The sequence below is a fragment of the Otolemur garnettii genome, unplaced genomic scaffold, assembly GCF_000181295.1.
Source record: "Otolemur garnettii isolate 467f Iridium unplaced genomic scaffold, OtoGar3 scaffold00025, whole genome shotgun sequence".
In the NCBI taxonomy this organism is placed as follows: domain Eukaryota; kingdom Metazoa; phylum Chordata; class Mammalia; order Primates; family Galagidae; genus Otolemur; species Otolemur garnettii.
The window spans coordinates 12921914-12946078 of record NW_003852420.1 but is presented as its reverse complement, the minus strand read 5'-3'; the positions used below and the strand labels follow the sequence as shown (position 1 = coordinate 12946078).

The following is a 24165-nucleotide window of genomic DNA, read 5'->3' as shown; positions in this document are numbered from 1 at the left end:
TTGGTAATCTTCAGCAGAGAGATGCTGTGCTGGCATTCTGTAGGCAGGAGAGGAGACAGAGTCAGAGTAAGCATGTCCATGATAGAATGCACATGCTTTTTGACTGCCTTCTCCTCCAGCCTAATATAAGGCTGAGCTCGTGCCTCTCAACACCACCAATGCTCTCATCTTGCAAGCTCTCATGCTTGTTAGAACTAAATCTCTCTCCATGCCCTTTTCAGCAAGATGTTCATTACAGGTATTTCCTATAGCTCTCTCTCCTCCTAGCCATAGGCTATACAGGCTGCTACAGGGTACAGCTCCATAGCATCCCCACAACCGGATACTCCCTGCAATGTATGTCCACAAAAGTCTTGCCCAAGTGCCAGCCACATACACCGGAGCTGGCAGGTTGGAACCCAGCCAGGGCCCGCCAAACGACAACTACAACCAAAAAAAAAAAAATAGCCAGGCGTTGTAGCAGACACCTGTCATGCCCATACTCTCTGCAAATAAAGACTCTTCCTAAGTGCACCATCTTGTGCCTGACTGTTCTTTCATGGAGGCTCACACACTCCCTGAAAATGTTGACACTTTTCCCAGCATCTGCCACTAGACTTTCAATAAATGTTGACTCATTGCTGAAGCCTCACCCACAGTCCCTGCACATACAAATTTGTCCCAAGTGTGTCCTTTCGTGCATGCTGGAGGGTGACTTATGGCCACAGGCTCCTCCCCTGTACATGTCCCTCAGTGCTTGATGCGGGTGACACATCTCTGAAACTTCACTCACACCGGGCACACGTGGGAACTACTCCCTGTGTCTCTCTCTGGTGTAGCATAAAGTCTGACTGCTCAAGTCTGCCCACGACCCCTGCATATACCCTGCATATACAAGGCTTCTCCCTTCAGTGTGTCCTCTGATGTCTGATGAGATTGGACTTGTAGCCAAAGCCTCGCCCACACTCCCTGCAAACGTACCACTTCTCCCCTGAGTGTGTCCTCTGGGAGACAAGGAGTGACTTCTGGCTAGAGCCTCGGCCACGGTCAGACTTGGCACTTGTAAGGCCTCGGCGAATGTAAGGCTTCTCTCCTGAGTGTGTCCTCTCATGCACAATGAGGGCTGACTTGTCACAAAAGCCCCTCCCACATTCCCCACAAACATAAGGCTTTTCATTAGCATGTGTCCTCTGGTGTCTAATCAGGTTTGACTTTTGGCTATAGCCTCGCCCACACTCCCTGCAAACATAATGCTTCTCCCCTGAGTGCGTCCTCTGGTGGACGAGGAGGAGGGACTTTCGGCTAAAGCCTCGGCCACACTCACTGCACGTGTAAGGCTTCTCTCCTGAGTGCATCCTCTCATGCACAATGAGGTTTGACTTGTCACAAAAGCCCCTCCCACATTCCCTACAAATGTAAGGCTTTTCATTTGAATGTGTCCTCTGGTGTCTAATCAGGTTTGACTTTTGGCTAAAGCCTCGCCTGCACTCCCTGCAAACATAAGGCTTGTCCCCTGAGTGCGTCCTCTGATGTTTTCTGAGGGTTGACTTATCACTAAAGCCTCGTCCACATTCCAGGCAAATGTAGGGTTTCTCACCTGAGTGTGTTCTCTGGTGTCTGATGAAGGATGACTTCTGGCTAAAGCCTCGCTCACACTCACTGCACATATAGGGCTTCTCCCCTGAGTGAGTCCACTGATGTCTACTGAGGATGGACTTATTTCTAAAGCTTTGCCCACATTCTCTGCACAAATAAGGCTTTTCTTCTGAATGTGTTCGCCGGTGTCTGGTGAGGTTGGACTTTTGGCTAAAGCCTCGCCCACACTCACTGCACTCATATGGCTTCTCACCCGTGTGTGTCCTTTGGCAGTTAATAAGGACAGACATCTGGCTAAAGCCTCGGCCACACTCACCGCACACATAAGGCTTCTCCACTGACTGTGTCCAATGGTGTCTGATAAGGATTGACCTGTCTTTAAAGCCTGGCCCACAATCACTGCAAACATAGGGCTTCTCCCGGAAGAGTACCCTTGGGTTTGTAATAAAGTTTGATTCCAAGTTACAGTCTGATTCAAACTCTCTACAGTTGACTGCTCCAAATCTTAAGGTGTCTAATTCCTTTGATCCTCTGTCTGATTGCACTAGGTTTACTCTTTGGGCTGAGATGCGCTCTGCTTCCACCACCACATTGCCTTCTCTAGGACTTGCTGACTGTCCTTGGAGTGGGCTACAGGATGCCCTTGAGGTCTCTCTCTCCTCTGTCTTTGCAGACAAAAGTTTAGAGCCAGCTTCTTCCTCTTGATCTGTCTTTTTACTGCAGCAGCTTTGATCAGAATACTGCTGCTCCTGCTGTTCCTGATGCCCTGGTCTGGAATTCCCTGGATGATGATCTGCACATAAGCCCAGGAAGATCCGAAACACATGTTGGCTGAGGAACTGCTGACAGGAGAAGGCCAGAAGACAGGAGGAACAAGGATAGATTTCTGGGTTTGGTTCTGCTGAAGAAAGAAAGTTTTCGGTTAGAATACCTGCCTTATATTAGGACCCAAGGCGTCTCACTGCCACATTTGTAATTGATAATATATGTACAACACAATTTGCTTCTGACCCATAATTCCTTTATAGTCCACTTTACATATTACAATTTCTACTGCAATCCAGAAAATCCACACCGAAAACACCTTCTATGTCAGACTAGGAATCTTTTGAGTCTGCTCTGTAAACAGATTTAATTATAGTTAGGCTTTACTTCTACTAAAATCATCTAAGCCACACACACTCACATCCATATACTGTCCACAACTTGTGTTCTACATGGAGGTAATGGTCTCAATGACCCATGTGGAAATCCCCTTCATGGCTTTTCTCAATATAAAAAAAGGGACTGATAGACATAAAAATGTAGGAGATAATATGAGAAATACTGGTTGAAGAGATTATATATGAAGTGAAGCTGAATTTCAAGCTGCCCACCTGTGAATTTCTTAGAAAATTTCTAAGTGCTAGATTCTCACTGGATTCAGCAGTGAACAGGAAAGACATGGTCCACAATTTTAGGATTCCAGCACCAAGCTGATCCGAACCTTCCCTTCTTTCAGTTTTTCAAAATTAGTATAAAAAAGGAACATTTCATTTACAGAAGTACCTGCCTATGAGATAAAAACCAGATACTGCATCTCATCACAACTGGACCTATTCAAATGATGCAGATAAATGACCCTGTACTTGGACCCAGACCCCAACTGGACCTGAGGACGCCTGCCTGACCAATGAAAGGTGGAGTCTTTATATTGAACTATACCCAAAGACTCATCCTATCCTAGCCAGACTATCATGAAATTAGCATAACTACCATGAAACCCCTACCTAACAGTTAAAACCCTAAGTTCTCCCCTTCACCAAAAGATACAGTAAAATCACTGTTGTATCACTGGTGAGTAAATGCCTTGTGCCTTTTGGTCTTCTGACCTGTTGTGATGTTGGTTTTGGTTTTCCCTTTGGCAACTCTGACAAGGCCCTCACAAGTGCTGGAGCCGCGGGGCTACACAGTTAACTGAGCCCTGTGTGCACACAGCTGCCCGTCTGACAGCCTGCCACAGGTGAGTTTCTCAGAAGTTGCCAGCCTTTGGTTGCTCTCACTGGGCACTCCCTGAGTTTAGTTTGTTTACTTTGGTTCTCAAAGTAACCATAATTCATGACTTGTTTTATTTCTGGCCAGTCATGTCTCATAAGACTTTGTGATAATTTTAGAGTTTTGTGACCTAAACTTTCAGTCTTGATTTTTTTGAGTGTGACTTTTTGCTGTCTTCCCTTTGACTATAGTCTATTATACCCTACATCCCTGAGAACTATTTCAGTTGAAGAAATCCCATTTGTGTTAATTCTGTGTTAAAATGGGGACAACAGCTCATTACAGTTAACCCCTTTTAAAGGAACTTCCTGTATACTCATAATTCTAAACCCTATGTCTTACTAGTAAAATGTCGTTATTTCACTAAATAATTTAGACTTATAGAGACCACTTTATATCATGCCCCATTGCCACATATTAAATCAGCATTTATTTCTAAAGAACTCTGTAGTTGAGAGAACTGGCTTCCCAAATCATATTTATTCATTTGCTTAACCTTAAAATGCAAGGAATGTAGTTTCAGAATAGTTGAGCAACTCCTTACAAAAAACAAGTATACAAAATACAGTTTAAGATATGTGTGCAGTTTTTCTTTGTCAGTAGAGGAGTTGGCCAATTTCTTCTGTAAAGAATCAAGTAGTAAATATTTTAAGCTTTCTAGGTCACATGGTCTCTGCTGCAATTACTTAACTCTGCCACTGTAGCACTAAGGCAGCCATAAATACATAAATGAATGAACATGACCATGTTTCAAAATCCTTTATTTAAAAAAATTGGCAGTGAGACAGATTCAGCCTGTAGATCACAGTTTGCCAATCCCTGCTGCACTAGGATATATGGTCAACCTCACTGTTCAAAGGATAACTGAGTTATTTTCCCCGTTGTCTGTGGTCATGTTATTCTTTTGAAACTCAGGTAGTTTTGTTTCTCATTGTCCCCTCTCTTTGTTGAGTGTGTAAAACACTACTATGTTCCAAAAGTAAAAAACTATTCAGAAAGTTCTCCTCAGACCTTTGGAAATGCCTCTTTTCCATATCCTTCTAGCCTGATTCCACACAAAACCTCCCAGGAATCCAATTTCATTTATTTCTGGTTTATTTATCCTGTGTTACTTTGTGCAGAAAAGCAAACAAACATATATATTTCTGCTTCTCCTAATTTCTCACTTTTTTTTTTTTTTTTTTAGATAGAGTCTCACTAGAGTCTCAGTAGAGTGCTGTTGACTCTTGGGCTTCAGCAATTCACTTGCCTCAGCCTCCCAAGTAGCTGGGACTACAGGCGCCCACCACAACACCTGGCTTTTTTTTGTTATAGTTGTCATTGTGGTTTAGCTGGCCCAGGCTGGGTTCAAACCCACCACCCTCAGTGTATACGGCTGGCGCCATAACCACTATGCTACAGGCATGGGGCCAATTTCACACTTCTTAAAATATTCTTTGCACCTGGCTTTTTTCACTTAATATATCCTATAACCCACTCCATATCATTTCAGAGAGATCGTCCTTATTCTTTTTAATACCTTTGAAGAAACCCCCTAGAAGGTTGTACCATAATTTCTTCAACCAATTTACTACATAGGGACAATTAGGATATTTATAATATTTTATATACAAATAATGAATAACCTTGTACAAATGTATTTTCACATTGTTGTTGGCAGTAAATCATCAGAGTAAATTCCTATAAGTAGTACTGCCAGGTCAAAGCATACGCATTTATGGTTTTGTGGGGTATTGCCGAACTCCTCTCCATATGGCTGTACCATTTCTGTATTACCATCTGCACTTGTACTATATCCCTCAACTTTGCCAACAGTGTTTTGTCAACCTTTTGAAATGTTGCCAGTATGATAGGTGACAATGGTGTGCAGTTTTAATTTGCTCGTATCTCTTTAGAAATGAGGTTGAACATCTTTTGACACACTTAGGGGCAATTCATACTTTGTGAATTGTCTCTTCAGGGATATTGCCCACTTTCTATTTGGTTTCTTTTCCTCAGATTTTAATATTCACTCTTCATTACAGAAAATAACCTTTTATATGTGATATATTGCACATGATAAATATGTCCCAGAAGTTTCTCTTGTGACTTGGCTTCTAATGTGAAATTTAACAATCTTCTCTTTTATGCACCTGGACTTTTAACCAAATTTAGAAAACCTTTTCCTATGCTCACCTGGGTATAGGAATCTTACAGAAGATTTACTCATATTTTATTCTAGTATGTCCATGATTAATTTTTTTACATTTAGGTCTCTAGTCATTTGGCATTTTTCTGTGTATAGTGTATGGTATGTTCCAAAGTTTCTCTAAATGGATATCCAGTTGCCCAATACCATTTATGAAAATGTCCATCTTTACTCCAGAGATTTGAGATGCCACCTTTATCACACACCAAAGTTCCTAAGTACTTGAGTCTATTCTTAACCTTCTCTTTGATTCTTCTGGTCCATTTCACTATTCATGTGCTAGCACCACAGTGTTTTAATTCTAAGGTTTCATAGTATGTTTTAGTATCTAATACGCAGAGCACCCTTTTATAAGTTTTATTTTTCAGTGTATTCCTGGCTACTTTTCCATGATTATTTTTCTACATGAATTTCACAAAAGAGCTTATTACTAATTTTGTATACAGATATGTTAACTTTAAGAATTACCTCAGTGATAAAGTCCCTAGTTAGATAAAGGGACTTTATCTAATAATTAAATCTAGCTGATTTAATTTACAAATATATATATTTTAAAAATAAAATAAATTTTGGCATACATTTGGTATTAGATGCCACCACAAACTTTGTTGAATGTGATAATGGTATTGTGGTTATGTAAGAAATTATCTTTAATTTTTAGAGACATGTGATTTTTTAAGGATAAAATATCATGATATTTAGGATTAACTTTAAAATAAAGCAAAGAAGAGAGAAATAAAGGATGAAGCAAGTGGGTAATTCCTGCTCCTCCTTGACCCGCATTAACCCTACAAGTCCTTACTGCCTTTTTAAGGTTCAACTTAAGCTTCCCTCTTGCAGTAAATTATATTTTGGTTACATATTGGCTAACCCTCCCCACTGAGCCCATCTCTGAAGAAGGATTATCTTTCCCACCACAATGACATCAGACTTGGCTTTGGGATGTGCCTTGGCTGACCAAGGTTAGTAGCAAGTTAATGCACTTTCAAACAAGTTTTAAGAGCAAAAGTGTGGTTCCATAAAGCATCACAAGAATGGAGAAGCAAGAAGCCAATGTATTCAATTCTAATATAAAGGCTAATACAAGTGGGGGTAGGGGAATAAGGGAGCACGGAGAGGGGAGGTGGGAGGAGGATGGGGGGGTCACAGTGTATGGCAGACCTCTTGGGGATGGGACACAATTATAAAAGGGACTTTAACAAACTTAATCAGTGTGACCAATGTACTGAATCCCAAACAATTAAAAAAAAAATGTGGTTCTTTGGCTGGGCACAGTGGCTCATGCCTAAATCCCAGCACTTGGGAGGCCAAAGGGGGTGGATTTGCCTGAGCTCACAGGTTTGAGACCAGCCTGAGCCAGAGCTAGTCCTCATCTCTAAAAATAGCTGGGTGTTGTAGTGGGCACCTGTAGTCCTAGCTACTTGAGAGGCTAAACCAAGAGAATTGCTTAAGCCCAGGAGTTTGAGGTTGCTATGAGTTATGATACCACAGCACTCTACCAAGGGCAACAAGTGAGACTCTGTCTCAAAAAAAAAAGGAAAAAAAAATGTGGTTCCATCATTGCTTTTTTTCCTTAAAAACCCCATGACCCAGATAGCGGCTGTTCCTTTCATTTGGATCCCACAACCAACAGAGTTAAGCTAAATCTGAACTACCGCCAAAAGTAAATGTGAGAAATTACTATCTGCTATTATAAGCCAATGAGGTATTGACTTTGTTGGTTATCACACGATAATCTAATATACAGTATCACCCCTATGAAGGCTTTAAGGATTATTTCAAGGAGAACTGACCCATTTATTTCTACCAGGGTCCTTACATTATAATATGCATATGCAAAGAAACACAGAAAAAGATACTGAGAGAAAAAATAGTATGCTCTCAATTTTTTATAATATTGAGAATAAACTTGTGGTTGTTTTTCAGACAAGTAGAAATATGGGGATAAAGCACAGGTGAGACAGTGACAGAAAACGGGTTCATTATAATATATGATTGGGGAAAATTATTAAAGTTCATAAATTGTTAAAGGACGTGAATACAGACACAGAAAGAGAGTATGTGACAGCAGGTCCTATGGACCTCTACAGTCTATAGGAAGAGATAGACGTAAAAGAAAAGCACAAAAAAGAGACCTAAGAGTCCAGGGAACTACAGTTTACAGTGTCAAGCAAGATAAAGGAAACTATTTCAAGGAATGCAATTAGGATTTTACGTTTTCAATGTCAAGATTAATTCAAACAAGGTCATTTTAACATTTTCCTCTGAACTAGTTAAATGTATTAAGAGAAAGAAGGAGAATAAAATGACTACAGAAAAATAAAAATAAAATCTAGTTAGGCTAACTAGCTAAGGCCAAATCAAAACATATAGAACCATTAAAAAATAATAATAAATTGAACCAGATTGAAATAAATGACTGTATACTGATTTAGATGGAGCCAGGTCAGATGAGGCTGGTTCAAATCAGGGTGAATCAGCTCAAAACACATAAAAAAAGATGAAAATGGAACAAAATAAACCTAATTAGTTCGTATCAAGGAAAAAGCCATGCCTTTTAAGGAAATCTTAAAGAAATTCCTGCCTGAAATTGGTTTACGACTCTAAAAATGTGAATTCTTCTTTCCATACTTTATCTAGAAGAACACCTAGAAAGGCACCATCCACTGGATGGTACCATATGTGCTTATGGAGCACTTGGACAGTCTGAACTAACATGCACTCAAAGTGTAAAATACACACAGATTTTAAAGACTTAGTATTAAAAAATGAGTAAAATATATAATTATTTTTAATGTTAATTACATGTTAAAATTATATTATGACATATTGGGTTAAATAAAATAATCTTATTAAAATTGATTTCACCTGTTTAGTTATACTCTTTTTTTATCTACTTACTAGGAAATTTAAAATTACCTAAGTGGCTCATATTATATTTCTATTAGACAGCACTGATCTAGGCAAAGGAGCAGAAAACTGTGGCCTAAAGACTAAATCTGATGCCTTTTTTCATATAACCTACAAGCTGAAAGTGGTTTTTACATTTTTAAATGGTTAGAAAAAACTCAAGAGTAGTAATATTTCATGATATATGAAATTCAAATTTTAGTGTCCATAAATAAAGTTTTATTGGAACACTCATCCATGTATGTGTTAGTTACAGCTGCTTTTGCATTACAGCAGCAAAGGTAAGACTGCACTACCTGCAAAACCCAAAATAGTTATGTTTAGCCCTTTAGAGAAAAAGTTGGCCAACCCCTCACCCAGCATAATGTTGCAGTTGATAGCATTTATCAATCCAGATTTAAAGAATCATTATATATTCTTAAGCAAATGAAAATACATGTGTATGCTTTATGATACCCAAAAGCCAAGCATTTATCTACTCAGATTTAAAGACTCATTATATGTTTTAAACAAATGAAAATATATGTATATGCTTTATGAAACCCAAAGCCACCAAAAATTTGATGGTTATAATCACTACTCTCTGCCTTGCAAACTATGCCCCAGCTTCAGTGGCTGTCTTGCAGTTTCCTTTACTGGGTGGACACATCCCTTCCATAAGGTCTTAGCATCACTGATTTCTTCCACCTAAAATGTTCTTATCCTACATATCTAGAGTTCAAACTTCTTCATCACATTCTGTCTTTGGTCAAATGTTATTACTTCCTCATTGATTTCAAATACCCAATTTTAAAATTCAGCCAGTCATCTTAACACCCTCAATACTCCTTTATCCTGCTTTATTTTATTGTTGCTTTTTACTATGTAGCAGTTATTGCCCTTTAACATACCGTATTTCAATACTTCTCGGTATATGAAGCTATTGGTTTGGTGTCTATCTCCTCCATGGAGGAAAGGATTATTATTTCACTTACTAATGTATTATAAGTATCTAGAACACTTTCCAGTACACAGTAGGTGATTGATGAATCTCTACTGAATTAATGAAGGAAAGAACACAGTCTCACCCAACGAAAGCAGATTGCTGTAATTCTCCAGCATCACTTCTTTATAGAGGTTCTTCTGCTCCATGCTCAATCTCTTCCATTCTGCCTCTGTGAAGATCACAGCTACATCCCTAAATGTAACTGGTGCCTACAAACAGACAGTAAGTTAATGTACAGCAAGACACCAAAATTTTGCCTGTAAGAGAAGCATAGCTAGGAGCCCTAGAGAGTTTGGATATACAAGAAGTTGATCTAATTCTTTTCAGGATATACAATTTTCCATATGATGTTCTTCTGGGCACTACTATGTGTCTGGCTTTATGTTAAAACCTGTGGGGAGGTTGCACAAAACACATTCTAGGGCTTTGATCACTTACAACTTAAATGGAGAAATAATTTGAGAATCAATCTGAAAACCTCAAGTGTTCAGAACGGTGACCCTGTGCACTTGTAATGAAGGAATTCAGAAGTGGAACAGCAAAAGATAGGCTGGAGAAGGAAAAACGGCATCATGGACTTGGGGCTGTTCTGGGCAGCAGGGAGTGGTAAAGATTTACAGAAGAAAATGGAAGAAAACTTTGACTACCAGAAAAATGGGAGTCAATGATAGGGTCTGGAATGAGTTATTTTTGAAACGTCCGGATTATTATTTTTGAAATGTCCAGATGACTAAATGGGATCTGTAAAACCCCCATCTTTCCCTATGTATTTTAACAATCTTTTTCCAAATAAAGCCCCTAATGCTTCACTTATCTAAGTGTTGACTGCTTTCTCCCTTCCCAAGAAAGAAAATATATGTCTATTCTCTGGAAAATGAATTGATTCAGAAAAAAAAAATAACCCCTACTCACCAGCACTTGGGCCCTTCCCTTCTCTTGGGGCCAGTAAATATAATTAGAATGCAAACCTAGGGAAAGAAAAAGAAGCTATGAGAAACCAGAATGCCCATGACCCTCCAAGAGTAGCTTTTCTGAGCCTCAGGATGGAGAAAGTAGCCACTACACTCAGCTGTGACCTCTGAAGCATTCTCAAATGAACCTGGAGCCCTGGTACCCTCTTCACCTCTCCAGACCCTCAACAATTCTCACCTTTTGCCTTATTATTTTGAGACAATTTCTTCATGGTCTCCATATCTTTCTCATTCTCTGAAGGCAAAATCTTCTCCCAGACTTGCTCTCATAGTACAGAAGAATCAGGCAACATCATGGCCCCAGAGTTAGCCCAGCATATGTCTTGAAATTCTGCCAGAGAGCCAAGTAGATATTATTTCATCTTAAGGTAGATTTCTGGTGTGTAGTGTAACTTCCAACCTTAATTGTAAAAGCCCACCTCATTTCCATGCAACCAGGACCTGCAGGATGGAGAAGCAAATGGACGTTGTTGGGGCCTTTATTATGGGCCCTAAGCTTTATGCCTCTTCAGCAGGGACCCTGTCCTCTTACACGCATTCAACTAACATGGAGTCTCCGTCTAAAGGGGTTTTCAACTTTCATTCATTCTACCTTCATTTCTAGGCCTTCAAGTCTGTCTTCTGCCACTCTCCCTTAGCTTTCTTTTTTTTTTTCTTTTGAGACAGAGCCTCAAGCTGTCCCGCTGGGTAGAGTGCCGTGGCATCACAGCTCACAGTAACCTCCAACTCCTGGGCTCAAGTGAGTCTCCTGCCTCAGCCTCCCAAGTAGCTGGGACTACAGGCACCCACCACAACGCCTGGCTATTTTTTGGTTGCAGCTGTCATTGTTATTTGGCAGGCCCGGGCCACCTTAGGTGTACGTGGCTGGCGCCTTAGCCACTTGAGCCACAGGCGCCGAGCCTCCCTTAGCTTTCAAAATGAACAAGTTCTTCCACGTCTGCACCTGAGATTCAAACTCCATGTCTTGGATCAATTTCTGCCACCTAGAGCCTGAGTCAAAGAGGAAACAGAATGTAACATAATGCCTGTGGAGAAAGACCTCTGAATGTCTTCTGCTGACCAATCAGGGCATGCAGAATTCAGATGCTGACTCTCTGAGCCAAGGTTCTAATTGTGTCTCTATGTCCCTCTATGTCCCTATACTCTCAGGAGTTTTGGAGATCTATATTGAGTCCTTCTTACCTTAGCAAGAGCCCTAGGTCTCACAATGATTTTGTAAAGATAACCCCCCAAATTCCATCTCTATATGCATGCACCACATGACCTTATCAGAGGTGCACACTGGTGTCTCCTAATAGGCCCATGTTAAAATTCTCCACTCATGTAGTCCCAAGGATCTCTACCACCCTCAGAAGCTCCTCAGACACCTCATCCAGGATCTCAGCCCAAATGACTACAGGCCTCGCAATGCCTGGTACCCTTCTGAGGCTTAGGTGGCTTAGGCTTCCCTTGAGAAGTTCTTGAGATTCATCCCCCAACATCAGAGGCAGAGATGATTACTCCCTCTTTTGTCCAACCTGGCCATCTCACCTTAATCATACGATATTGCAATTTTTCTATTTATTATGACTAGCTTTACTAAAATGTAAGAAAAACCGCATCTCAGTCTTTTTTGCTAGTTCAATCCTAGTGATAATAGGTAGATTTTGGGCCAGGCATGGTGGCTCACATAATCCTAGCACTCTGGGAGGCCAAGGTGGGTAGATAGCTTGAGCTCAGAAGTTCAAGACCAGCCTGAGCAAGAGCAAGGCCCTGTCCCTGCTAAAAATATAACAAGTAGATTTTATCATCATTCTCAATTATTTGTTTCTCTATAACTGGATTGTACTTCCCTGACCCTGACATTAGCCTTGGCCTCATGACTTGTCTTGTACAATGAAATGTGAATGAAAATGATGTGCTGTTTCTAAGCATGGCATGATTCCACCATTTCTCTGGTCCTAAGAACAGCATTTCCCCAAAGGGGCTGTGGTTCTACTGTAAAAAAAGGTCATGATCCAGAGTTAAAGCCAATTTACAAATGGAGGAGGAGTAAGATTGGGTTTGAAGGCTCAGCACCCATAGCTAAGTGGTTAGGGCACCTGCCACATACACTGGGGCTGGCGAGTTTGAACTGAAGCCTGCTAAACAACAACAACTACAACAGAAAAATAGCCAGGCACTGTGGTGGGTATCTGCAGTCTTGCTACTCTAGCTACTTGGGAGGCTGAGGCAAGAGAATTGCTTGAGCCCAAGAGTTTGAGGTTGCTGTGAGTTATGACATCACAGCTGTCTACTGAGGGTGACAAAGTGAGACACTGACTCAAAAAAAAAAAAAAAAAAAGATTGGATTTGAGGCTGGGTGCAGTGGCTTATGCCTGTAATCCTGGCACTATGGGAGGCCAAGGCAGGTAGATTGTTTGAACTCAGGAGTTTGAGACCAGCCTGAGCAAGAGTAAGACCCCTGCCTCTACTAAAAATAGAAGGAAAAAAAAAAAAAAGCCAGGTGTCACTGGCGAGTACCTGTTGTCCCAGCTACTAGGGAGGCTGAGGCAAGAGTAGTGCTTGAGACCAAGAGTTTCAAGTTGCTGTGAGCTATGATAACACCATGGCACTCTACCCAGGGCATCAGAATGAAACTCTATCTCAAAAAAAAGAAAAAAATTTTTGTCACAACACAGCCAAGAGGCAGATACTGATGTTCTTTCCATCTCACAGACGGCACTGAAGAACTAAAAGGTTGGTTTACTTGTCCTTAAGATTACCAGGCCTAAAAGCCAAGATTCTCATTCCAAAGCCCTTTTTCTTTACCATTGCTTATAATAATGTCCACTGAACAAATGACTCAATGAATGGACAAAAATAAGCAGAGGGTTTAAAATTCACCCTGAGTCTTAGAAATAAAAACAACTCTGGAAACATCACCTTGGCAGATTTCAGGTTATATTACAAGGCTTTAGTGATCAAAACAGCATGGTATTGGCACAAAAAGAGACATGTAGATCTATGAAATAGGATAGAGAATCTAGAGATGAGCCCAGCCACATATTGTCATTTAATCTTTGAGAAGCATAACAAAAACATACAATGGGGAAAAGAATCCTTATTTAACAAATGGGGCTGGGAGAACTGCTTATCCACATGCAGAAGACTGAAACTGGACCCGCACCTCTGACCATTGACAAAAATTGATTCTCATTGGATAAAAGATTTAAATTTAAGACATGAAACAATAAAAATTCCAGAGGACAGTATAGGGAAAACACTTGAAGACACTGGTCTAGGAGAAAACTTTATGAGGAAGATCCCACCCCCCCCCCAGCAACACCAAAAATAAATAACTAGGATGTGATCAAGCTTAAAAGCTTTTGCACAGCTACAAGTACCACAAACAAAGCAAACAGAGAGCCTTCAGAATGAGAGAAGGTTTTTGCATGTTATGAATCTGACAAAGAATTGATAACTAGAATTTACAGAGCACTCAGTTAAACAATAAGAGAAGTGCAAACCTCTCTATAAGTGAGCAAGACATCTGAACAGGAACTTCTCTGAGGATGACAGACAAATGACCAACAAACACATGAAAAAATGTTCATCATCTTTAATCATCAGAGAAATGCAAATCAAAACCACTCTAAGATATCACCTAACCCCAGCAGGATTAGCTCACCTCACAAAGTCTCAAAACACCAGATGCTGGCATGGATGTGGAGAGATGGGAACACTTCTACACTGCTGGTGGGATTGCAAACTAATACAGCCTTTTTGGAGAGAAGTTTTGAGAATCCTCAAAGAATTAAAAGTTGACCTTCCATTTGACCCTGCAATCCCATTACTAGGTATCTACCCAGAAGAACATAAATCATTTTACCACAAAGACATCTGCACTAGAATGTTTATTGCAGTTCAATTCATAATTGCCAAGTTGTGGAAGCAACCTAAGTGCCCATCAACCCATGAATGGATCAACAAACTGTGGTACATGTACACCATGGAATATTACTCAGCCATTAAAAAAGATGGAGACTGGCTCGGCACCTGTGGCTCAAGCGACTAAGGTGCCAGCCACATACACCTGAGCTGGTGGGTTCGAATCCAGCCTGGGCCTGCCAAACAACAATGACTGCTGCAACCAAAAAACAGCCAGGCTGTTGTGGTGGGTGCCTATAGTCCTAACTACCTGGGAGGCTGAGGCAAGAGAATCGCTTAAGCCCAGGAGATGGAGGTTGCTGTGAGCTGTGATGCCACAGCACTCTACCCAGAGCAACAGCTTGAGGCTCTGTCTCAAAAAAAGAAAAAAAGGATGGAGACTTTACATCTTTACATCTACCTGTACATCTACCTGGACAGAGGTGAAATACATTCTTCTTAGTAAAGTATCACAAGAATAGAAAAATAAATAGCCAATGTACTCCATACTAATATGAAATCAATATATAAACAATTACACGTTCATAAGAATAATAAAACACTGATATAATCCAGTTCGGGGGCAGGGGGAAGTGGAAGGGGGAAGAGGGAGGACATTCGGCACAAGGAGGGAGGGCATGAGGCGAGTTCTCACCTAATGTGCACATTGTGAGGGTGTATAAGACATCCCCTTGGTGAGGGGCTCTTCTACAAATGGAAGGTTACCCTGGACACGAGAACAATGTAACCTAAAAATTGTACCCTTATATTAATTTGAATAAAGTTTAAAAATAAATAAACAAATAAATAAAAATAAATTCACCCTGAGGAAGACAGAATCCTCAGCATGAAGTAGAGAAAAGGGTCTGTATTAGTTAGGATGGGCGAGTCATTGTGTAGTAACGAACACCCCCTCCCCCCCAATCTCAGTGGCTTAAGGTAATGAAGATTTATTTCTCAGTCAGGCTCTATGTACATCATGTGTTAAATGCAATTGTGCTAAGTTACCTTCACTCCAGGACCGAAGTGCAGCTTCTATTTGTAAAATGCCAATATGACAGAGGGAGATGAAAGATGGAGAACTATACACAGGCTCTTAGAAATCTCACCAGAAGAGATACTTCTGACCATAGCTCATTGGCAAATCAAGTCACATGGTCATTTCTAAGCTCAGCAGGGTAGGATGTATACCTAGGAAAAGGTCACACAGAGGGATGCCAGGATATTTGATGAAGAGTGAAATATGCTACAAGGTCCCAAGCCCACAAACTCACTCCTAGCCAGCTCTAGTCCCCGCTACTGATTGGGACTTCAAGGTGCCAGGACAGGGGTCCTCAAACTTCTTAAACAAGGGGCCAGTTCACTGTCCCTCAGACCACTGGAGGGCTGGACTGCAGGCCCCGGGACGAGCCGGCTGCTAAGCAGGACAGGCAGCAGCGGCAAAAACACCCAGCGGGCTGGATAAATGTCCCAGGTGGGCTGCATGTGGCCCATGGGCTGTAGTTTGAGGTCACCTGTGCTAGGATCTGTGGCTGTGCCTAGAACACAAAAATAAAGGACATAGTCCCTACACTTGTCACACCATCAGAAAACAGCTAGGGATCTTACTGTCCAGGAGAAACCTAAGTCATCAAAGATAGAAGGCTATCAGGGAAGACCTAAAGAAATGAAAAGGATGCTGCTGTTTAGAAGTCTGCCCATCTATCCAAGAAGCAACACTCCAGGCAAAGGGGATAAACAGTCTGCTCAAAAGGTGAGAGGGGAGGGGAAGAGACAGAGAGAGAAAGCACGGGTAATTTCCTGGGAGAATATAAATTGCCTAAAATCAAGCCAAAAAAATAAAAGAAAAAAGAGAAAAATGAACAAAGTATTAACCAACTTAAAAATGAAAGGGAAGCCAAAGATCTGCTGTCACCAAAGACACCAAATTTTCATAATTTTATCGGTCAATTCTAACAAAATGTTGAGAAATGGGTGATTCTTGTAATAAATATTAAGTGCTCTAAAACATTACAAAAATGCTTCCTAACTGATTCATCAAGGACAGCAAAAGCAAACAAAATGTGACCTTGAGGGATTTGGGATGAAATAGGAATTTCAGAATGTTGGTAACGAAAGAAGTGTTAAATTCTAATACTCAGCCATGTTACACAGGCTGAGAAGTGTATGTCAGTTCTCCTATAAAATGGGAATTTTGATTCCTAACTTTCAAATTGTTGAGGGATTAAAATATCATTGTGACTGTAAACCTAGTGCCAGGCACAGGACAACTTCCCAATAAATGGTGGTTACCATGATTTTTTTATTTCACGGCACCTGACACAGCCATAGGAATACAACAGCCAGGATGAAGCATTGTTGGAGCTAGGATGGTGGGAATCTGAATGAGAGCACTGGTCTGCGACAATATTCGCTGCAGAGGTCCATACCCATAAAATGGCCCTGATATCCTGGGGAAACAAGCAGAACCTAGACCCTCAAACGGGACATTGAGGGCACAAGATGTCAGGATGAGCAAAGAAAATTCTCCCACTATTTGGAGCAGAGAGGACAAACATGAAAAGTAGGTGACCCACCTGGAATTAGGTTGTCAGGAGCACAGATGTCCTCTCTTTCTCAACAGACAGTCCCTTCCCATCAGGCAGGGATTCAAGAAGGTAGACCTGAAGAAACAGACAATATGAGCTTCAGGATTGTTTCCTGGCCCCTAGATATGAGGCTAGAAATCCCCAAGTTTAAAATGAGGGGGTATCCCCTTCCTTTAAAAAAAAGCCTCAGGTCTGCTAGAGAAGAGAAGAATGTAGACAGCTTCTAGGAGATAGAGCCAGGTGTGGGCATCAGAATACAGCCTGCTCTAACATTCTACTACTATATATTTATCTTTTTAATACTATGGGCCTCCAGTTGTGATATTACTAGTAATAGTTAACACTTACTAAACTCTTACTGTATACCAGAGACAATTCTAAGCACTGTACAAATTTTACCTTCCAAACGTTCCATGAGTTAGGTTTTGTGATAAACAGGCACAGTTATATATCTTGTTCAAATTGACAAGTACCTAGATTTGAAGTTTAGCTGTGGAGGGCCACACAATTAGTCATCTGGGTCAATGGTAATGTAAACAGTGTACAGCTCTTGTGGGGTCTGACTATTCTCAAAGTATATGCACACATGGCATTGAATCTAGATTGGCCATGAGTTAACAAAAGTTGAATTTGGTGATAGGTCCATGGTGGGGGGGGGGGAGGGTGTCCCTGTATGATTCTACAGGGTAGGTTTAAAATTTGTCTTTAAATATTTTTTAAAAACTTGAAATCCCGACACCTGGCCCACCATATGCCAGAAGTAACATAGATAGTCGAACAACAGCTCTCAGAAGTCCCCACCCTTAGGGAGTCCCTAACCCCCTTAAAGCCCCAATTCAGAGATCTGGCCCTAACACTTGAGAGAAGAGCACCCAAGAAAAGAAGGAATCAGCCAGACTGGCCACACACATTACAACCAAACCCAGGATCTTTGCCACAAAGCAGAGAAGGCACCTGCCACACAATAAACCCTGGAACAAGAGGTCCCAGAAAACAGAGCCCCCATTCAAAAAACTGCCCAGATGCAGGCCAGAAGGATACAGTCTGCTATTACTAGGAAACAAAATCTCCCTCACCTCTCTAAAAACCTCGGGAACTCCAGACCCAGACACCCTCCCCACCCCCACCCCCTTAAGGATATTTTGACCACGTTGGGCTCACCAACTATTCCCCACACTCACCAGAACAAATCAAGGCATGTCAAGGCCTGAGATGTCCTCTCTCCCACCTATGCTCAAACACCAGCCCACCTCAGAAAGGAAAAAAAATAAAACAAAAACTTCGGATTTCAAGATCAGCCCTAGGTTTCCACAATCACTCCGTGATGCAGAACCCAAGTAAACGATCCCTAGCCAAAAGACCACCCGAGGATAAAAGCCCCCTGGCCACACCCCTCGTCCCAACACAGAGGTTGTGGCCTTGTTTAGACCTGGCTGAACTCATGCCCACAGCCCGAATAAACCCCAGGGATGCACCATTATGATTTAAACGCTCTCCCTATGAGACTAGGGCCTCCCTCCCTATCTGGAAATTGTCTGGCGCCGAATAATCCCACCACCGCTAAAAAAAACTGGAGTTCCAGATCAATCCTGCCGCAGCTAGGGAAGTAAGGTCCTCGCCGCGCCCAGAAATTCAGAGATCCCAGGCTGTCGGCGTTTCTCCATTGCCCCGCCCCAAAAGCTCGCCTCGAGCCGCACACCCTCCTCTAAAACCCAAACACGCGCAACCCGCCGGCGGGCGCCTCGCCAGGGCTGCAAGGCCGCCCGCACTCCCCTGCCAGCCACACTCTACCCTGAATCCTCACCTGGGTCTGGCCTTTCCCGACCATACCCGCCGCACGAGAAGGGGCATCCTGAGGCCAAGGACCCGGAGAGCCCTCGCTCAACAGCCGGTCGCTGCAGCGGTTGCGTGGGTCGCTGCCCCGCCAGAACTACAATTCCCAGAATCCTCGCGGGCCCCCGCTCCCCGGGGCCGTCGCGAAGGCGCTGCCGGGGCGTTAATTTAACAGGACAATGGCTGTTGCAGTGACAGCCTCCCTTCTCTTTTCTTAAAATACCCAGGCTGAAAATAGGTACCGGTTCCCAAGCGAAGTTTTTGTCGCAGTGGCCCATTCCTTAGAAAGACTACACTCCCCAGACGTCTCTACGGCACCTTCGAAGGCGCTTCCGGATTCCGGAGAAGGCGTTTCCGGTTTTATATTCTCCAATGGCCAATTTGCTGTGGAAGAGCACCAATTAGCCGAGTGCTTTCGCTTCAGGGACCGTAACGTCCACATCAACTTACGTGGAGACGATCTGGGTTTGAGTTCGTGCTTTCCTGGCACCCCTGTGGTCATCGCTGTTTTACTTGGATGTTGGGAGGGAGATAGACGGACAAAGCCACCTCCCAAAGTTTCTCTTGAGCCCTTACCCTCAACTCCAGTGCATTCCTTTGGGTGCCTTGTAGTCAGTTTCCTCTTGACAAACTTCTTAAAGTTAGTGACAAACTCTCATCCGGTTCTTGGAGATGGAAGCCTCGCTCAGGCTGGAATCTGGCTGTCTGGCCACTTAGGTAAGGTCCTGGTTAAGAACTGGGCTGCGCTCATACCTTCTGCAACAGGCCAGTTGGGGTTCGGCAAAGCAGACCTTCAGCTTATGGGGAGAGCGTTTAACTCTTAACGGTCAATAAAAATTAAATTGAATTTTCCTGCTGCCAAAAGTGAAATAGACCAGTCCTCTCTCCTTTAGAGTATTTCCATGAGAATTTTATTTGTAAATCATTTTCCCTTTGATGTGTATATAATTCTTTAAAAGGCTGAAAGAGCATCTTGCCGACTTTGCAATGTAGGAGTGTTTTTCTTAAAGGCCTAGGGAGCCATCTCTTTGAAATGTAAACATTAAGGAAGATAATGCCTCTATCTCCCTAGAAGTGTGGCTTAGGTGCCTAGTTCCAAACTGTAACTGCCTGGTTGTCATACATAGAAGTAGTTTTATTTTTCTTTCTGATAAAGGCAGTTAACTAGCACAAATACCCCAATTATCAGATGAATTTAGGATGAACTATGAAAAATTGGACTGCAGGGCGGTGCCTGTGGCTCAGGGGGGAGGGCGCCGGCCCCATTAGCCGGGCGTTGTGGCGGGTGCCTGTAGTCCCAGCTACTCGGGAGGTTGAGGCAAGAGAATCGCCTAAGCCCAGGAGTTGGAAGTTGCTGTGAGCTGTATGACGCCACAGCCCTCTACCCAGAGCGATAAAGTGAGACTCCGTCTCTACAAAAAAATTTTAAAAAAAAATATTATGCTGCAAACAATGCCAAATCTTTTCACAGGAGGGCAGATTATCTTTAATCTTCAGAACATGTTTGTAGTAGATTGTATCTGTTCAACTAGATAAAAAGTGAAATTTCTTTCTGTCTTTAGAATCTCATTAACAGATCATCTATGATGATCACCTATCTCTCAATTTCTGGGCACTTCGAAGTCTCAATAATAAAACTATTCTCTTTTTTACATTTGTAAAGAGGATTTTGTGCATTGCCAGGAGATTTTATTTTTATTTTCTCCAACGCTTTGCCTCCTTCTACCCTCTTATTTCTCTTCACCTTCCCTATATCACTCTTTCGAGATTTCTCTGTTTTCTAGTGCTCAAGAGACAAAGAAGAGGGCCCCCAAGGCCACCATGAGCCAAGAGAGATATAAAAATTTCCTGAAATTGTGTCTAGCTTCCACAGAATGCACTGATTCCCTTCTCTTATCTTGGAGGCTGTCATATTAGCATTGAGCAGAATCCAGCCCTGGACCTGGAGCCCTCCCTCAGCATCCTTCTGTGTTCCATTGTGACTATTATTCATCAAATGAATAACAGACATGGAACAGTTGAAGTAAAAATACAACAACAAAAAAAATGAAGTAAAAATACAAGGACAGAGGTGATATCAATGGGAAATCTCTGCGCCTTCTGTTTAATTTTGCTGTGAATTTAATGCTTTCCTAAAACTGAAGTTTCTGTTTATTAAAAAGAAAAGGTAGGGAAACTGTGCAGACTTTTTACTTGTCCTTGCCCCACTCCCCTCCGTGACTCCTCAGTAGTCTTGAAGCTCGCATTCACAGCATGAGTTGCATTGATGACAGACCCACAGTTAACATATTCAATGATGAAAACTGAAAACTTTCCGCCTAAGATCAGTGACAAGACAAAAAGAGGCCAACTTTTGCCTTTTCTATGCAATATTGTACTGGAAGATCTATCCAGAACAATTAAAGAGAGAGAAAGAGAGAAAGGAAGGAAGGAAGAGGGAGGAAAGGAAGGCGATCCAAATAGAAAGAAAGGAAGGAAGGAAGGGGGCGGGAGGGAGGGAGGGGAGGAGGGCAATCCAAATTGGAAACAAAAAAGAAAAACTATCTTGTGCTTGCTTTGGCAGCACATACACTAAAATTGGAAGGATACAGAGAAGATTAGCATGGCCCCTGTGCAAGGATGACATGCAAATTCATGAAGCGTTCCATATTTTTTGTTGTGCATTCTTCAATAATCACTTGAACAAAACTGTCAAATGAAAAGTAAAACTGTCTTCTTCACATATTCACAGATAATGTGATCTTGTATGTAGTAAATCCTGTATTTCTGTAGCTCACAGTGAACAATTTGAAAATTAAGAAAATGATTCCATTTATAATAGTATCAAAAAGAATAGCATACTTAAAATCTAAACAAGGAGGTATGAGACTTATACACTGATAATAAGAAAATACTACTGAAAAACATGTAAAGATATAAATGGAACTATAACATGTGCTCATAGATTAGAAGATTTAATTTACTTTGTCGCCCCTAATAGAGTGATGTGGAGTCATAGCTCACAGCAACCCCTGACTCTTGGAATCAAGCAATTCTCTTGCCTCAGCCTCCTAAGTAGCTGGGACTATGGGCGCCTGCTACAATTCACAGCTATTGTTTTTTGTTTTGGGGGGTTTTTTTTGGAGAGGGGGGTTCGTTGCTCTTACTGAGGCTGGTCTCAAACCCCGTGAGCTCAGGCAGTCCACACACCTTGGCCCCCCGGAGTGCTAAGATTACAGGCATGAGCCACCGTACCCAGCCAAAGATTTAATTTTGTTAAGATGGCCATACTCCCCAAATAAATCTATAAATTCAATGCTATCCCTGTCAAAATTACAATGGCTGTTTTACATAAATAGTATAGGAAGTCTGATCCTAAAGTTTATATGGAATTTCTAGGGACCGCAAATAGCCAAGACAATTTTGCAAAAGATGGACAAAGTTGGGGGACTTCCACACTTAATACAAAGCTTTGGTAATCAAAAAGTATGATATAAGGAGATACGTAAAAAACAGTGGATAGAATTGAGAGTCCAGAAAGAAACCCATACAGTAGTAGTTAACTGATTTTAAACTAGGGTGCTGACGCTACTATGGGGAAAGAACGGTCTCGTCAATAAATACTGCTGGAACAACTGGATAACCACATGCAAAAGAAGTTGGACCTCTACCTCCCACTATATACAAAAATTAACTCAAAGTGAATAAAAAGCTAAAATATAAAAGTTGAAACTCTGAAGCAAAGTTAGAAAAATTAGCTGGGCATGATGGAATATGCTTGGAGTTCTCAGCAATTTAAGAGGCTGAGAGAGGTGGATCACTTGAATCCAGAAGTCAGAGGTTGCAGTGAGCTATGATGGCATCACTGCACTCTAGCCCAGGCAACAGACTGGGCTATTGAGACTCTATATCAATATAAAAATAAAAATGAAATAAGATAAAATAAATGGCAAAAAAACAGGCTCAGTGTACTCCTTTAGGAGGCCAAGGCAGGTGGATTGCTTGAGCTAAGATTTCGAGACCGCCTGAGCAAGAGTGAGATCTCAACTCTACTAAAAATGAAAAACTGAGGCAAGAGGATAGCTTGAACCCCAGGTTCGAGGTTACTTGGAGCTACAATGCCTTGGTACTCTACCCAGGACAACTGAGTGAGACTCTTATCTCAAAAAAAAGAAAGAAAGAAAGAAATAGGTAAAAGACCATTCTTCAAAGAAAATCTATATGCAAATGGAAAAGACACATAAAAAGAGGCTTATCAACATTAGTCATTAGGAAAATACAAACCCAAACCATAACCCATACCCAGTGTAATGGCTATAATAAAAAATAATTTTTAAATGGGAAATAACTGTTGGAAAGAATATGGAGAAACTAGGAGCCTCATACTTATACTATAAGGTCTGACAATTATGTTTGCAAACTTGCCACTGTGTGCTTACGTTGCCAGCACTGTACAAACAAGTGGGTAAGATTTCCTAACCTCGGTATGTCAGCATCTCATCGCTGTCAATATGTGGAAATGTCTTGCTGGTGGTGTTCATTATTGTTGTGTGTTTTTGTGTGCCATCCAGAGAATGTCAGAGCTTGAATTACACCCATGGGCAAACGTCAAACTTCTTGTTAAACTTGGCAAGAGTGGAAGTAAAATCATGGGCATGCTAGTCCAAGTTTATGGGGATAATGCCATCAAGAAAACAGCAGTGTACAAATGGATTAAATGTTTTTCTGAGGGAAGGAAAACATCACTGATTAAGAGAGGTCAGAGTAGCTAGTAATGAGCAAAACTGACAAAAACATTGCAAAAAAATTGTCAAATTGTGCATCAAAATCATCAGCTGAAGCTCGGCGCCTGTAGCTCAGCAGCTAATTTTGACTAGATAGGCTCTAATTCACCTTAAGGAGAAGGGGAACCAGTGGGAAACTGGTTTGGGAAGATCACTGGTCAGCTCTGGCCCCAGAAATTCAGTCAGACATCCTCTGCAAAGTACTTGTGAACATAGGGATTCGTCTTTTCAGAGAAAAGTAGGGACTTAATCTATGGGTAAGTGGCAGATACTTGGCCTCTAGAAAGGAGTATTGAGGACAATTACTAGAGGCACAGGTTGGCACTGAGACTCTGAGGCAAAAACTAGGAACTTAGCTTCTGGTGGGAGCTGCAGGGAGATAGCTTTTGGGGTGGGAAGTGGGTATTGAGTTTGTGGTACAAATGGTATG

The 24165-nt window shown here is 41.7% G+C and overlaps 1 protein-coding gene and 1 non-coding gene across 2 annotated transcripts; one reads left to right on the top strand and one right to left on the bottom strand.

The window, feature by feature from the left end:
* Positions 1-467: 467 nt before the first annotated feature.
* On the bottom strand, positions 468-19002 carry ZNF343 (zinc finger protein 343). Its single transcript, XM_023512228.1, is given in 6 exon segments — positions 468-2476; positions 9775-9901; positions 10605-10660; positions 10842-10994; positions 17128-17214; positions 18944-19002. Coding segments are annotated over 4 exon segments (1890 nt in total). The 5' UTR covers positions 10960-10994; positions 17128-17214; positions 18944-19002; the 3' UTR covers positions 468-887.
* A 2517-nt stretch (positions 19003-21519) lies between these two features.
* On the top strand, positions 21520-21626 carry LOC111724713. Its single transcript, XR_002772958.1, has one exon. It is a non-coding gene; the product is annotated as a U6 spliceosomal RNA (small nuclear RNA).
* The last annotated feature ends 2539 nt before the right edge of the window (positions 21627-24165 follow it).